The 16,797-nt window shown below is 43.4% G+C and overlaps 2 protein-coding genes across 2 annotated transcripts; one reads left to right on the top strand and one right to left on the bottom strand.

Annotated features, from left to right (window-relative positions):
- Positions 1–3,380: 3,380 nt before the first annotated feature.
- cox18 (cytochrome c oxidase assembly factor COX18) lies at positions 3,381–6,714 on the top strand. Its single transcript, XM_015952793.3, has 6 exons — positions 3,381–3,838; positions 4,334–4,434; positions 4,574–4,728; positions 4,799–4,914; positions 5,747–5,854; positions 6,406–6,714. The coding sequence occupies exons 1-6, from the start codon at positions 3,515–3,517 to the stop codon at positions 6,568–6,570; spliced, it is 969 nt and encodes a 322-aa protein (XP_015808279.3). The 5' UTR covers positions 3,381–3,514; the 3' UTR covers positions 6,571–6,714.
- Positions 6,715–7,218: 504 nt separating this feature from the next.
- polr2b (RNA polymerase II subunit B) lies at positions 7,219–16,206 on the bottom strand. Its single transcript, XM_015952780.3, has 25 exons — positions 16,072–16,206; positions 15,487–15,559; positions 15,236–15,386; positions 14,551–14,663; positions 14,256–14,475; positions 14,022–14,180; positions 13,775–13,939; positions 13,504–13,700; positions 13,314–13,433; positions 12,848–13,034; positions 12,562–12,705; positions 12,339–12,478; positions 12,140–12,251; positions 11,491–11,645; positions 11,219–11,417; positions 10,729–10,897; positions 10,324–10,420; positions 10,147–10,241; positions 9,763–10,013; positions 9,357–9,446; positions 9,088–9,195; positions 8,857–8,970; positions 7,781–7,941; positions 7,508–7,703; positions 7,219–7,435 (listed from the first exon to the last, which is right to left on the bottom strand). The coding sequence occupies exons 1-25, from the start codon at positions 16,088–16,090 to the stop codon at positions 7,346–7,348; spliced, it is 3,525 nt and encodes a 1,174-aa protein (XP_015808266.1). The 5' UTR covers positions 16,091–16,206; the 3' UTR covers positions 7,219–7,345.
- Between the last annotated feature and the right edge of the window lie 591 nt (positions 16,207–16,797).

Genomic DNA, 16,797 nt, shown 5'->3' with positions numbered 1-16,797 from the left:
GATGTATCCTATTTACAATCAAAAATTTCATTAAATAATCTGTTGGTTGTTCAGCTTGGACCAAAATAAAAGTTTCTTAATTCAATCAGAATTTTTTTAGTAGCTGACATGATGGGGAGCTATGAACATATGTTTGGAAATGTGAAGTCCCAATCCCTGGATTAAAACAAGAATAGAAAAAATAATTAAATGTGGATTGTTAAAACCCTCAGAACTGTAAAAACTCTCAGTAAAACTAGAAACATTTTTCATCATTTTGTTCTGATGCTAGATCATTGCTAAGATATACATTTTTTAAAAATATTTTTCTTTTCTTTTAAAATTTATTTTAAAAAATGTATTCCAATAAAGTGTCATTACAGCATTAGCCTACAGCTTTGTACAGCATCCACAGACTGCTTTGTAAATTATGTTTATGGTAGGCTGTATGAAAATTGTTATTCTGATTACTGACTTAAAATGTTCTTTTTTTATCCATCTACTTTTACAAGTTTAATGTTTTTATTGCACTTTGTAGTAAGTAAATTTTATTTATATAACACTCATCACAGAAACAAAATCACAAATTGGTTCACCAACAAAACAAAACAAATCAAATGGTCGTAAATCAAAATGCTTTAAAAAACAAAACAGTAAATAACGTAAATCAATTTTTAAAAAGTCATGACATTATAAAACGATGAATATCATAAAATTAAAGATTATTATAAATTCGAGTTTAAAAAAATGAAGGAAACATAAAAGATTTAGATGAAAGCAGCATCAATAAATGGGTCTTCAACTGTTTGTGAAGGTGACCAGACTGAATGTCAGTCACTAAATGTAGGGCTTGCATTTGTAAACTAAAACGTCATGAAACAACTCTTCCCTTTATTCACACATCATACTTTTATTGTGAAGGTAAAAACAGCAGTTCCGGGTTATCTCCCGTGAGTCAGCTGATATTTCCCACTGAAATTATTTATAATGTTTCAGAGCGTTCAGAGACTGGATTTTTTTTATGATTCAGAGCATTCAGAGACTAGATTTTTTATTTATTATTGAAGTTATTCACAAATACAAATATATGAGCTTTGGTAACAGTTACAGTGTGAATCTTATATATGCCTGGATGGAAAGGAAGAAGATAGAAAGATAATAAAAAAATAAAAAAGATAATATTAATTATGTCGTCGTCGTCTTCCTCCGCTTATCCGGGTCCAGGTCGCGGGGGCAGCATCCCAACTGGATGGATTCGTGGAACGAAAAAAGGATTTACGAGTGAGGTCTCCTCCTGTCAATAACCAAGCGAAGGTGAGATGCTGGTTGTAAATGCCATCCCTAGGTGTAATTGATATAAGTGTTTCCTCCATCCTAGGCTACAGGTGATGTCAGTTGTCTCCTCAGCATAAAAGGAACAGCTGGCAAGAGTCTTAACCTGAAGTGTACATAAGCTTCATGGACATATATTGTGAGTAAACTGAGTCTCCCTTGAGCTGCATAAAGATGGTTTTGCCAGAATCAGAGTCTAGGTTATTGGTGATTGCTAATTAGCTCCTACAGTGTGCAGGCAGTTTAAAGAGCGACTGAATGTCACGCCCACGCACAAGTAGAAATATACCGTAAGTCAACCATGAGACGTAACACCTGTTAAAGTTAGGCTAGCTTGGGAAGATGGCTTGTAACAGAGAGTGTCCAACCCCTCTCAAGGACTTGGGTTCCGGAGCCAATGCTATGAGTCGAGGTGAGTCAGACTTTATCCAGCCGGTACCGCTCAACCTCTGCCACAAGCTCCTGCTCCTTCCCCGCCAGCGAGGTGACGTTCCATGTCCCAAAAACCAGTTTCCTTGTCCGAGGATCGGACCGCCAAGACTCCTGCCTCAGTCTGCCACCCGATCCACACTGCACCGGACCCTTTATGTTCCTCCTGCAGGTGGTGGGTCCACAGTTGGATGAGCCCATGTATCCGGTTTGGGCTGGGCCCGGCCAGGCCCCATGGGTGAAAGCCCAGCCACCAGGCACTCGCTCACGGGCCCCAACCCCAGGCCTGGCTCCAGGGTGGGACCCCGGTAACCCTTTAGGCTGGGTACTACGACTCTTTGAATGTACATCCATGAAAGATCCTCTGAACCGTTCTTTGTCTCACCCTTCACCTAAGACCAATTTGTCATGGGAGACCCTACCAGGGGCACAAAGTGCCCCAGACAACATAGCTCCTAGGATCATTAGGGCACTCAAACTCCTCCACCACAATAAGGTGACGGTTCAAGGAGGAGTAATATTAATTTATTTTTTGTTATATTAATTACAAAAAATAAAATAATAATAATGCTAGATCACAATAGGGGTATTAGTATTCAAATGAAAACATTAAAAAGTTTACATATTTCAATAGTTTTAAGAGCCTTCTGTCTTTAGAATTATTAATAGAAAATAGGCCTGTGTATCGTATGAAAGTATTAAAGAATGCTGCAAAGCATGTTTTTTTACCAGAATATTTACAACAGTGGATATAAAACTTCGCCATCAGCATTAAGAGGTTAATGATGTATAGAGAGTTTTTGTTCAAACCAGTTTCAAAAACACCAAATGGCACATTCTCCCAAAATATAACAAAATTAGTAACAATATGGACATGAAGAAAGTCAAAAAGTTTCTGCCAAAAGGTTTTAACTGCCAGGCAGCACCAAAATAAATGAATAGCAGTTTCAAGACATGCCTTGCAGAAGCTACAGTTCAAGTCAATATCTTTCTTGAATGAATCTATATTTAATATAAGATCTAGATAGAAATCTATGAAGAAGTTGAAAGGATATTTCTTTTACTTTGTCACAAATCATATATCTATTAGGTAGTAGCCAGACCTTTTCCCACAGAATATCATTCACAAACGTTTTACAGTAAGATAAGGCACGGGGTAATGTTGTAATATTTCCCTGGAACAAAGCTCAGATAGATCTGTTGTTACTGGCAGGAACTGGAGAAACATATTTTCCCTACAGGTGTGTCACTTGGGGATAAGAGTTAGTTCACCAGCATCAACTCTCTGTTGATTTTTAAACAGCATACACACATCAGATGGGATGGCACCAAAAACTTTTGCATAAGCTCCAGGAGTTACAGGGATATTATATTTCCTAAGAAACTCTTCACATGTAAATAGAAGTCCTTCAGGATTAAACGATTGATCTACCCATTTAATGTTGTTTTGAAACCAATATTCTAAAATATTGTTTTGTGTTAGTACAAGATTTCTTTGTTGTTCCAGATTAAGTAGTTGTGGGGTGAGAAATTGTGTTTGTAAACGAGAGACCGTTCAGAGGCAAGAAAGAGAGGTGAGAGCTCGTCAGTGACGTAATATATGTGCGACGCACGTCAGTAGCAAATACGTCATAAGTGCGAGACGCCAGAGAGAAAAGTGAACAAGAGGAGTTTAAACATGTTTTCTTCTCCTTAAAACCGAGAAGCCGACAGCTGATCTCACGCACGCGACTCCCGGTACTGTGTTTGGTGTTTCGTGAGTCACGTGATCAGCATGCTCTGTGTGGGGGGGCTGGTACGGTCTAGGGTCCTGTACTTTAGCGGACAAGGACTCCTCAGACTGACCGAACCTGTTGTAGCCTCTACGACTGACACACGCACAAGGAGCGTGTCCGGCGTGGGCGGAACCAACTGGGCAGGTGGATGGTACGGCAGCCTGTCGGATTCGGCACCTGTTCACTTGTGTGAAAACTTTCTAGTTGGTTTCCAGCAGGCAAGCGGATTGCCATGGTGGCTAAGCATCGTCATGGCAACAGCGTCAGTCAGGACCACCATCACTCTGCCGCTCGCGGCCTACCAGATACTCATCATCTCCAAGGTGAGTGGAGCTCAGACACCTGTTCCAGGATCTGATTAGAAATCTAGCATGGACCATATCAGAGCATTCTGACGCGGTGTTACTGAAACTTTGTCAGGCTGAGGAGGTGCAGCCCCGCAGATCAGATCAGTGTAAGTAAAACTACTAGAAAATAATGAAACGGCTAGAAAGTTTAAACGACTATGCACAGATACACGCTTACTCTATAAGCTATTCTAGTACTGGTATCTGTAGATCAATGTGGTGTTACAGTACAGGAAAGGCTTGTGGACTGGTTACATGTCTAGGTGTGATATGTTGGGTAAAAAAAACAGTAAATACTAGAGATTCGCTGAAGTACTTAAATATTTTATTTACTTTGAATAAGAACACTCCTAACAGGAGGCATTGTGCTGTCAGGGAGGAGGATCTACACCAATGGGATAAGATTTGGATTCAGTGGTTCAGAGTAAATTCATAAAAACCCGTAACCATAGTAACTCTGGTGATGTGCAGGTGGAGTTGCTGCAAGCTGAGATCTCCGAATTGGCCAAGAGGCTTGCATATGAAGTTTCAGTCCGATCGAGAGAACGAGGCTGGACAGACAAACAGGAAAGGTAAGAACTAACAAAGATGACTGGAACCAGTGGGACAGACTGGCACGATGTCCCTTTGGTTCTTTAAAATGGATATTCTAAAAGGTTCTGGTTCACGTATGTACATAAGATCAGTCTGAGTTCTGTGTTCTAAAAACAGAGTCCAATTCAAGAGGAACCTGCGACGCATCGTCTCTCAGCTCTACATCCGGGACAACTGCCACCCCTTCAAAGCTAGTCTGCTGGTCTGGGTTCAGCTGCCCCTCTGGGTCAGTTTTTCCCTAGCCCTCCGGAACCTGAGCTTAAACCAGTCAGGTAGGAACTGTGATCGAACTGATTCCAGATCAGTTCTGGTGTGGCTCATTAACCTATGTGCTCTGTACAGCCCTGCAGGGTGAGCTGGCAGCAGGGGGTGCTCTGTGGTTCCATGACCTCACCGTCCCAGACTCCACCTGGATCTTACCTGTCCTTCTGGGCATCACCAACCTGCTCATTATCGAGGTCAGTTTGGTGTCCATAACATGGGTTGTGCATGAAGTTCATGTTGGTGGTGGTCTCTTGACATCCAAATTAGATGAGATCCAGGGGAATGTGGGCTTCCAAAAAGACGAGACAAAATGCTGCACTAAGGCCGTCAGAGAAGACTGGTTCAGTGAGCGACACCTCAGCACCAATCCACTTATCAGTGGCTTCAGGATTCCTCTCCAGCTGGGTCTCAACACTGACAACATGAACTAGAAAGGTTTTATTATTATTATTATTATTTTTTTTACCACACAAGGGTCATCAAACCAACCATCATCTTCATCGAACAGATGGAATCTTACAAATACCTGGAGTCAATCGGTTGATGTGTCTAGAAAGGGACACCAGCATCTGGACTCTTTGGATGTGGTCCCGTTTTCAAGTCAGGGAAATAATGCTGACACTGTCTGATGGAGCTTTTATTGAGCTTTAAGTTTTTCATGAGTGTGACGGTTTGGGAAACTGTCCCTGAGTGAGAGGAACTCACTGAACCAGCTGGGCAAAGGCTCAGGTCAGCTGATGAAGGAGGCTCTGATGGAGCTGGAGCTGTTGTATACCAACCACTATCTGACTCCATCTGCCATGATGACTCATCCTTTGTTTGACAAATTTCTGCTGCTTCGTTCTGGCTTGAGTGGAAATACGTGAGAATCAAGACTAAATGCCACAAAAACAGCTGTTTGTCTTTTGTATTGAGTATTCCATGTGTTTTTGTTCATTTTACATGTCTGACATATTTTAATGGATGCTAGTCTCTTGTCTGATCATCATGTGATGTCATCATACTAAGTTAAGGTCTCTTCTTCAGATGTTTTCTTTGCAGAGAGTTGGAGTGTCGGGTTTCCGGCGGCTAGTCTTGAACGGGATCAGAGGGTTCATGGTTCTGATGATCCCCATCGCTGCTACCGTCCCATCTGTGAGTTCAGAACCATCTGTCACTTATGGCTCAGAGCAGCTGACTGGTGTGGTGGCTGGTTGAGATCTGCAGATCAACTCCCACTGCACAGACTTACAGCTCAAACCGGGTCAGTTCTGTTAGTGACTCTGGTCATATCGCTGGACATCTTTAGTTGTTCTGTATGTCGAGCTGCTGCTCGTCTTGGCCAAGACATTCTTACAAATGAGTTTTATTCTGAAAGGTTTTTCCAGGTTTAACAAGAGGTCATATCTGGGTTCATTACCACCCAATCCTCATTATTTACACTCTAAACTGGGTCAGTAACAGTCCAAATGCCCAGCAGGTGAGTGTCATTAGTAAAACATGAGTCATGTTCAACTCTGTGTTCCATTCATTATTCTGCAGCAGTCTGACTCCAGGTGTAGATAAATCCACATAAACCACTGAAACATGAAAATGTTCTCAGGGTCAGAGGTTCACGGTTTCTGATTCATCTGGACCATCTGTTCTCTGGTTTTTATTTTGAAAGGAATATCTTGAACTGACTCTAATGTTCTACCCTCTCCCAGTCCATGGCTCTATACTGGTTCTCCTCCAGTCTTGTTGGATTCAGTCACAACCTCCTCCTTCGCTCGCAGACGGTCCACAGAATCCTGCGACTGCCAACTCAACAATCCCAGTCACCCTACAGAGACCTGATGTCTGCCTTCACTGCTAAATACTTCAAGAAGTAACTACTGAGATCTACACGGTACTGCAGAGATCCGAGTAGGTAGTACTATGGACTGGAGCCATTGTTAGGATCTGATCAGGTTGAACAAACTCAAATTATTTATTTAAATGTTTTTTTTTTTTTTATTAAAGTTCTTTTTAAACTGTGAAGTTCTTTTTGTGACCAGGGACGGGTTCTGGGTGTGTTTAACAGTAATACAGGAAATAATGATGTTATTTGTAAATCAGATATTTTCTTACTGACATCTAAAGTTCATTTTTAATGAAATTTACTTAAAATATTAACGGTTTACTGACATGGACGTTGGGCTTGTCACACACAGTGCGTTTTATTTTACGGATTTCTTTTTATTTGTGAGATGATTTTACCTAAAGCAAACCGGTAACCGAGCATCTAGTTGATCGGTGGGAGAAAACTGGAGTACCAGAGGAAACCCACACATGCGTAGGAAGAACATGCTAACTCCATTCAGAAAGGCTGTAGCTGGGATTTTAAGCTCAAGGGAACAGTGCTAACTCCGCCACCATGCAGACTTTAGTGGTTTTCTTCTGTATCAAACTGAACTGGCGGTTTTAGTGTGAGAGAACATCAGTTAAGTATGATTTAAGCACAATCAGGTGAAGAATAATCTAATAAACCAGAACACAAATACTGAAAAAGGTTAGTTTATTTACTTTGACAAAAAAGATGTGAATCTGAAAAACAAACATCAATTTCTATTTATTTATGGTGATGTCATTTCTTCGGCGAGGAGGCATGTGATTGGGTAAGCTTCTCTATGAGGTCATCATTCGAGGAGCGATGCTCATCGACATCAACTCCTGGAACAGAAGCTTGCAGGCGTACGGCATCCGGACAAGAGAGATCTGATAAAAACGAGATCATTTAGGAAAAGAGATGCACCACAGATGGGTCATCGCAACACCGATCCATCTTACCTGTGTCTTGTTGCGACAGCCCCGACACTCATATGTGTGTGTGCGAGTGTTGGCGATGGCCATCAGGCCGCACAGGTTGCACACATGAACCTGATATGGGTCAGAAGCCTCAAACAGACGCTCTCTAAGGAACTGAGCAGCGCCGTGAGCGATCTGACAATCACGCTCCATCTCCCCGAAACGCAGACCGCCGTCACTGAGGACAGGTGAGTTCAGCTGTTAGAACATACTTGCTGTTGACTCACGTGCACATCAGACAGGTAAGTCACTCACCGAGATCGGCCCTCCATCGGCTGCCGGTTGAGGATCTGGACAGGGCCCCGGGCCCTCGAGTGGATTTTATCGTCCACCATGTGCTTCAGTCGCTGATAATATGTGGGACCAACAAAGATCTGAGACGTCAGCTTCCTCCCAGTGAAGCCGTTATACAGGACCTGATCACAGATCAATACTCAGTATCAGTTTAACCAATCACAGACGTTTCACAGTTGAATTTTTTAGGTTAGCTGTGAGAGAACTGGTGATACAGAACTAGGTACTGCTAAGAGATCAGTAGAACTAATATGACCAACATGGTTTCATGTTTTAATCACAGCAACAATCAGGTATGAGCCGCTACTTCATCTGCTCAGAGGGAATCCCAGAATGCGCCTGTACTCATTAACAGTTTAATGAAACGTGTAATGTTATCAGAATTGAACATGCAAAAACTCCCACACGGCAACATTTGAGCCAGTAGGCCTAATCCCAATCCTCTCATTTCCATCCTTGTGCCCTTTAATTGCACATTCCCATCCAGGACTGCAAGTGCGTAGATTTTCCCAATTCTGAAGTGCTGAGGTAGACCACGCCCCTTTTGCACCCTTGATCCGCAATTCACCCAAGTCTGCATCAAAGCAGACTTCGGCCAAGGGTATAACCCACAATCCATTGCTGTGTGGGGACTTTTGAGAAGTAGGTGGAGCAATGTCACAAATGCTTTTTCTGAAAATATTTATTTTCAAATGGAAGACGCTAATTTTAGGAGAATTAATGATATTCATTCATGCTCTGAATGTTTTAGACTAAGATTTAATGTTAACAGCAATAAATGTACATTTAGTCAAATAACTGATTGAAAGTTGTTATTAAAGACTTTTAGAAAAAGTCTTTACAGCAACCTAGCATGCATCGCGGTCTATGACACAATGCTTCCTGTCTCAATTTGGCAATTTTTTTGCACACTTGTGAACTACGCACTCGAAGCCTTACTGCTTCTCCTCCAAGTGCACTTCACAGAATACCACAGGGCGCAGTACGAGTGTTGGGATTGGGCCTTAGACAGGAAGTGAGCAGCAAATACTTCTGACCTCATTTCCTCTCAGGTGGTATCCATATTCAGACAGCAGGTTTGACACTTTCTGCACGTTGACAGCATCATTAAATGGTGTGGCGTCCCCAATCTCTCCTTTGTTGGCAGAAACCTGAAACAAACCAATCAGCCTGCAAGTCAAAACTCAGGACATTATAACACTTCTGCGCCATTACCAACAAGGTCTAATAAGCGAACAGATCAATATGTCCATGTGTGTGTGGATTACTTTGCCCTGCAAACACTCGATCAAATGGCCGACAGTCATCCTAGAAGGAATGGCGTGAGGGTTGATGATGATGTCAGGTGTGATTCCCTCACAGGTGAATGGCATATCCTTCAAAATAAAACAACAAATCATGACAACACTTCGATCTTTTCTTTGGAAGATGACACAGAGGATGCAGATTGTTTGTTCCCACAACAAGATAAATAATCTGAAGTCAGTATGTTCACCAGCAGAAAAGACCAGTATAAAGCACTGTACTTCCTGTTTACCTCTTGTCTGTACTGAATCCCACAAGTTCCCTTCTGTCCGTGACGACTGGCAAACTTGTCTCCAATCTGAGGAATTCGAACTGAACGTACCTGTGGAAGTGAAGATGCTTATCAGAGAAGCAGGACGAAGAATCAGGATAAAACTCTTTTCAAGCTGTGCTGATTCTGGGTTTTTATCTGATTTAACTACCATGGCAACAGGTGATGAACACATAAGCTGATCTGCTCAGTCTAAACCTGGGTTTAGCTGCTGCTGCAGCTCAGGAGTCTAACCCTAAAGAGAAAATTTCTTACAAAATGATCAGGACCACGATGGTAGAACCTGACCTTGTTTACCCATGAGGACAATAATAAACGGATCCTATGTTCCCTTTCAGCTGTTTCAGGCCTTGCTCTGCACCCTCACCCTGATTTTGCAGAACTTGTAGCCTTCCTGGTTCAGGGTCACCATGACCTGGTCCACTATGCCTGTCTCACTGGTTCTGAGGAAGGTGCTGCAGTCTCTCTTGGTGTAGCGCCGGTTTGTGCTGTCCAACTCATCTTCGTTGTCTGGCAGTGTCACGGTTTTCCCAATAATCACGTCCTCTCCGGACACACGAACACCAGGAGCAATGAGACCGTCGTCGTCCAGCTTGTCATAGATGGCGTGTCTCATACCTGAGGACGCATTAAGTGTCGTAGCTTTAGAGTGGCTCTCATGGCAGACACTAAAGCCTGAACCTGGTTCTAGAGTAAAATGTCCCGCCAGACTCCAGAGCTGTTGGGTTATGAGTCCAGAATCACTTCTCACCCTGACAGGTTTCACGAGTCGGCTTCTCAAAGATCTCTTCCTGATCAAAACCTTTCTTAGACTCCTGCTCTTTGTAGGATCGATAAAAAACAGACCTACGTGGAAACAAAGCATGACGTAAAGAAGCAACACAAACACTCAGCTCAGAAGAAACTGCTACGTGTTCCTGGAACTCACCTGAAGAACCCTCGGTCTACAGCCGACCTGTTCATGATCACAGAGTCCTCCTGGTTGTACCCGGTATATGAAGCAATGGCAACTATTGAATTGATCCCTAGAAACAGAAAAACACCATCAGAGAAGAGCTGTCAGCGAGGACAAAACTTCTGCTATGACCTACAAACTAACCATCAAATCTAATCAACTGTAAAAACCCGGCACTTTCAGTTAAAACTAAAGAAGTTTCTCAAGTGACACTGTGTCTTGGATGAATCTACAACTAAACTAATGGTTTCGTTTGCTGATTTATTGTTCTCCAGAGCTTAAAAGTAGCTAAAGAGTCCAGAATAAGTTTAAATAGATGTCTCAACAGTTGGGTGTTTGTCTGATGGGAACAGCCATGACTGGAAACACCCGGGTTACCTGCTGGCAGTTCTCTGAAGCGCAGGTACTCCATGGATCGAGTGGTGACCAGTGGTTTCTGAGGGTAGTACAACACGTGAGCCAGCGTGTCCATTCTCACATGGAAGTTGGTGATGTAGACGCCCATGGCCTGTTTGCCCATAGCAGATTGGTACGTGTTCCTGGGGGACTGAACAGAAACCAGACATCTTGTTTAGTCTGTGCAAGACACATCAACCTCATCAGGCCATTTTCTGTGCTGCTAAACTCTGATCTGGGCTCTGTAACCTTAACTTATCAAACACACAGCTGTCCTCTTAGGTTTGCTGCAGAAATTAAAACAGAGGCAGCGATTTCGGGGCATCCTCCACCAGAGAACCTTTATCTATTATGTCAGAAAGTGTTGGCCATGCTGCTTCGCTAGATCTGATTCAACGAAGCTTTCCTCTTTAAGATCATCAACCTGATCATTTCATTTTGCAGCCAGAATCAAACGATGTTTTGTTGGAACCTGGTTGTGATCCGGGAACGGGATGATGGAGGCACACACTCCGAGGATCATAGATGGATGGATTTCACAGTGGGTGTACGTCGAACAATAGGCCACGCCTTTTTCCTGAAGGTCATCGGGGGTCATGGCGAGCATGACAGTTTCCTCCTCCAGCGTGTCAATGTATTCCACTACACCACTCGCCACCAGGTCCTGCCAGCTGATCAGCAAAACAAACAATGTTCAAGAAAGTGCACGAACGCCAGTCTGCACACCCGTCAGCCACCCCTCACCTGTAGTTGTTATATTCTCTCTCCTTCAGCTGGTCGATGTGTCGTCTCTTCAGCAGAAGTTTCTGCTTCTCTACAATCAGCAGCGGTCTGCAAATCCTCCCGGCATCCGTGTAAATCCTGATCTCACGTTCTCGAATGTCTCTGATCATTGATACCTGGAAGGATCAGAACCACCCAGAAGCAGATGAGAGTGATCATCACTTGGTGAGCAGACTGATATCAGACTGTTTACGACTTTAAGCCTTCAGTTATGTTTATTATTAATAATAATAATCATAATTACGTCCAAATGTCATATTTCCCATTTTACTTTAGCAGAAACTCAAACTAATGTGTTTTTGGTTCATTTACATAATGTCTCCTGTCTGGATGTCGGAATTCCCTCTGGGATCAAAAGTGTTCCAGAATTACGTCTGAACCAAAAAATAAACCTCAATGCAACTTTTCTCCTGTTTGACTGAAATCTTTAAATCTAGAAAATGGACAACTAAAATCGAATAATGTCCCTACATTGTGAATGGTCTCGGTCTTCAGAAAGTCTGAAGTCTCAGTCTGGTAAATCCAGCTGTTTATGTTTCAGCTCCTAGCATGCAGATGTTCCTAAAGCAGCCTTTCCGGTCAGAACTAATGTGAATGTAACTGTCCACACCTCAGACACAATGATGTCCATTTGTCGGCGGAGCTTCCTCAGCGTGTTCATCAGCTGCTCGGGGTCTTTGTGGATTCCGACCCAGCAGCCGTTCACAAAGATTTTAGTGGCACTGAAGAACAGGAAACACAAACATGAATGGAGTTTGAGCGATTATTGACGTGAATAAAATCGCTCAGATTCAAGCAAGGGAACCAACTCAGCGATGGCAGCAGGGGAGATCTCCTCCAGGTTCTCCATGCTCCACTCCTCCAGAAACTCCAGGATGGGTGACGGCTGCGAGCCCACAGAGATGTAGGCCATCAGGGCCAGGTTCTTCACCAGACCCACAGCATGACCCTGCAGGCGGTGGAAAGGTAATTATGATATTTATCACCAAGACCATAACGAAACATAAGACTCTGACCTGGTGTGGATTTTACCTCAGGAGTTTCAGCTGGACACACCATGCCCCACAGAGTGTTGTGCAGCTGTCGAGGCTTTGCCAGTTTTCCATCTCTGCCGATGGGAGAGTTGACTCGACGAAGATGTGACAATGTGGAGGCGAAGGTGAGACGGTTCAACACCTTTGATTTCAGGTTAGAGGAACCCAGTTAGACTTAGAGAACTCGAGGGAGAGCTGATTCCACAACAAACATCTTGGATCTACAAAACCAAACAGCTGGCATGGAGCCAAGCATCTGTCTCAGGTGAGACAGGTATTCTAACCTGAGACACTCCAGCTCGAGCCTGGTGAGCCTTCTTAACGTCGCCCCAGTTTCCTGTGGCCAGCGAGTACTTGAGTCCATCTGAGATGATACGAGTCTTGATGGCGAGCTCCAGGTTGAAGTCTTTTCCTCTATCGATGAACTTCTGAGCATAAATCCTGATCTCCTTTAGAAGGTTCTTAAACATCCTGAACAGAAGAATTCAGAGTTTAGCTTAAAACTGTCCAATCAAAACAAAATCCTACCTAAAAAGTGAAAACATAGAAAGCGATTCCCTCAGCTGATTAAGCCCGTTTCTCATTTTTTTATCATTTTAAATGCAAACTAAAAGAAGTTGTTTCACAATTATAGCCTTGTATCAGCTGAAGGACTGGAAGCTTTTAGTTTGAAACAGACAGGAAATTATGAATTTTTTTTTAATTAGAAACTGATGTCTAGTTTCTCATCCAGCGTGTGTGTGGACCCACCCCCTGAACAGGAAAGCCAAAAGCGGTCCAGCCAGATCCAGTCTCTTGTTACCATAGTGATCTCTGTCATCCAGCTCCCGTCTGCCAAGAGCAGCGAGCAGCAGCCGATGGACCATGTACCTGAAACACAGCAGCACATCTGTAATTAGAATCAGCCTTAGTACACACACGCATGCACATCTGAACTCACCCTAAGAAATACGCCTTTTTGGTCTCACAGAAGTCACTGACTCCGACGTGTGGCAACATTTCTTTCTGCAGAACTTCTTTGGCGTATTTGATTCTTCGCTCCTTCGTCACTCCAGGTTTGGCTCCTCTGGAACCAATGAAATTCAGCGCCACATTCTGCTCCTGGATCACAAATGCTTCATCCAGAGATGGCTTAACCTGGAAACAGTGACATCATAGTGAGCAGAGCCACCTATGATAGAAGCATGTGAACTGAACAGAATCAGCTTTACCATCTCCATCATCTCAGGGTCGTCAAAGTCGTAGATGATGTGTTCCAAGATGTCTCTGTCTGAAACAAAGCCCAAAGCCCGAAACACGATGATGATGGGAACTTCCTGTCTGATGTATGGCAAGGTGGAAACGATCCTCTGACCGATCGCACTCTTCTTTACCCCCTGGGAAAGATGATGGGAGTTGATGATTCTGTTATTACTCGGTGGCTCTCAAACACCTGAGCTAATCTGGAGCTGGACTCACCTGTCCTCCCCGAGCCATCATGCTGACCCATATGGTGCTGGTGGGACGAGAGGAGTTCTCCAAACAGGAACGGCACTCAGCTGTGTAGGCATACTTTGAGTCCTTCTTGGCGAACACGTAAACCGTGTTGGTAGCCATCTTCTCCTGGGCGATCAGCACCTGGAACCAGCAACAGTCTGAGATGCTCATCAAGCCCATTGTATCTTTAGGTAAGGTCAGTTTGTGTCATGGTACCTTCTCAGAACCGTTAATGATGAAATAACCCCCAGGGTCCAATGGACACTCATTGAGCTCACATAGATCTCTGTCGGTCAGACCACTCAGCAGGCAGTAAGTGGAGCGCAGCATGATGGGAATTTTACCAATGAAGGTCTTCTGGTGTTGTGTATGAGCTGGATCTTCACCTTCCTTCATGATGGTCTTTGTGATGTCCACATACAGGGGGGCTGAGTACCTGGAGGGGAGAGCAGACAGGTAAGATTAGGTGGGAACAGGTGGTCTCAGTAAAATGACTGCAGGTGAGACGTACGTGAGGTTTCTCAGTCGGGCTTCGTTGGGCATCATGGGAGAAGGAGCACCATCTCTCTCCCAGTGGGTAGGTTTGGACAGGTAGATTTGCTCAAATTTCAGCAGGTAACGAGGCTGAGAGAAACACAGTGAGGCCACAGGAGATTTGTAATGTTCAAATATCAGTAACCTCCCATAAGAACAACAACGGGTCAAATCTACTGACAAGAACCATCTAGTTCCTGAACTGTTTACAGTTCACTTGACGAAGGTCATGAGATTTCTCAGTTTATTAAAGATTCAGTTTTAACTGATTACTGTAAGAATTCAGCTGAATTAATTTTATTAAAAAAGTATGTTAGAATGGTAAATGGCCTGCATTTGATATAGCACCTTCTGGAGTCCTAGAACCCCCCAAGACACTTTGCAACAATTGTTGATGAGCTACAATGTAGCCACAGCTGCCTTGGGGCACACTGACAGATGAGAGGCTACCAGACACAGGTGCCACCGGTCCCTCTGACCACATCCAGCAGGAAATAAGGGTTACGCCTCTTGTCCAAGGACACAGCGTCAGACTGAGCGGGGATCGATTAAGGGGCAGACACTAAACACCTCTGCCACTGTCGCAAGTGAGCTGAATCATGACACTACTCCAATCCTCTCCTGGTTCCATCCCTAGTGCTTGGTACTGGTCCCCATCTCACCGGCTCCTCCACCTCACCCGAGGTGTGTTGGGCTTCAGCCTGCAAGTCGATGGGCGGAGCATCTTCTACAATCCTCTGAACAGACATCTGAATGAACTCATCAAATGAGTCCAGCTGTTGCCGCACCAGGCCCTTCTCATCAAAGTAGGAGCTGGAAGGAAAGACAACACCAAGCTGTGGTTCTGATGGGTGCTACTGGTCCACTTATTTACCCACATGTGTTTGTTTACTCTGCTACGACGTTTGTTTACCTGATAACAATCCAACATGCCTCCTGCCACAAGTCCGGAGTGATTTCATCATCATCTTCATCATATTGATTATCTGACAAAGACAAACAAAACTTCACTAGTTACCACTAGTTACTCAACAGCAACACGTTAATGTAATCAACCGCGTTACACGATTATAACACGTTCCTTTAATCTAACATTACTTAACATAAACGTTACTTTATGGTTACTTTACATGGACCACGTACTTTATTTTATAACGGTCAATGATTACGCGTTACTTTACGTTATCAAAACGCACCTGAAGATCTTTGTTAGCGTGTTAGCACCCGCCTTTAGCTTAAACTGGTGCGCGGATCAATGAGCTCGTTCTGTCAGAAGAGCACACCGTTAGCACACGCGTGCGTGTGTGTGTTATCTAGTCTTATTGATCGTGTGTTACTGCTGGTGTGTTCTTCACCAGCCGAAATTCAGTAGTGCAGCTAATGTTAGCACTAGCTCCGTTTTGGATGCTCACATCGTGTTAATGCCTTAACTAAGTTTCAAGTCACTTTATCTATAAAAGCTTTAACCGATCAGTCAGAGTTAACACCACCAGCTCACCTTCGTCCTGGTCGTACATATTTTATCGTCACAAATCAACACATTAATTACAATCGACAATCAGAAACAACGGTCCTGTTGACGACAATCACAGGAAACCATGAATTTCTTCCGGTGTGCTCTTCTTCTTCGACTGGTTTTACTTGGAGCAAGCGGATTACCGCCACGCGGTGGACAGTTTTTTTTCTTGCTGTTGTTTTTTTTTTAATTTTTTTTTTATTAGTGAACATCAATCACATTACATTGTAACAACAACCAAAACTCAACAAAAACAAAAAGAACAATTCAGTAGATAAACCAAAACCTTATAACTAGACCATTAGAAATATTCTAATCAGCAGAAACAACCGGATTTATAAGATTAACAAGACACGATAAAGAAATAAAAATAAAATAAATACAATATTAATATTAATACTACTACTAATAATAATAAAACGCGGTGGACAGTGGCCGTTGACGTCCACATTGCACGTGCAGTGGCGCTCCCAGAAAATTTTAGAAGGGGGCCAGTGAAATTTTTATGGTGAGACTTCAAATTGGTCCCTGTGGCGACTCTGGGAGGATTTCGCCTGTAGCCAACACCGTTTCAAGGCATTTGGGGGCCCAAAGCACGATGGATTTTGCCCCCCTATCACAATTAACAAATCAACCTGCCCCCACCCCACAAGCCACAGCAGGATTGCATTAACCTTTTAATAAACAAATACCATGGCACAGTGCAAA

The sequence above is a fragment of the Nothobranchius furzeri genome, chromosome 1, assembly GCF_043380555.1.
Source record: "Nothobranchius furzeri strain GRZ-AD chromosome 1, NfurGRZ-RIMD1, whole genome shotgun sequence".
NCBI lineage: Eukaryota > Metazoa > Chordata > Actinopteri > Cyprinodontiformes > Nothobranchiidae > Nothobranchius > Nothobranchius furzeri.
Note: the sequence above shows the minus strand (reverse complement) of the source record. Positions and strands in the feature narration are given on the sequence as shown.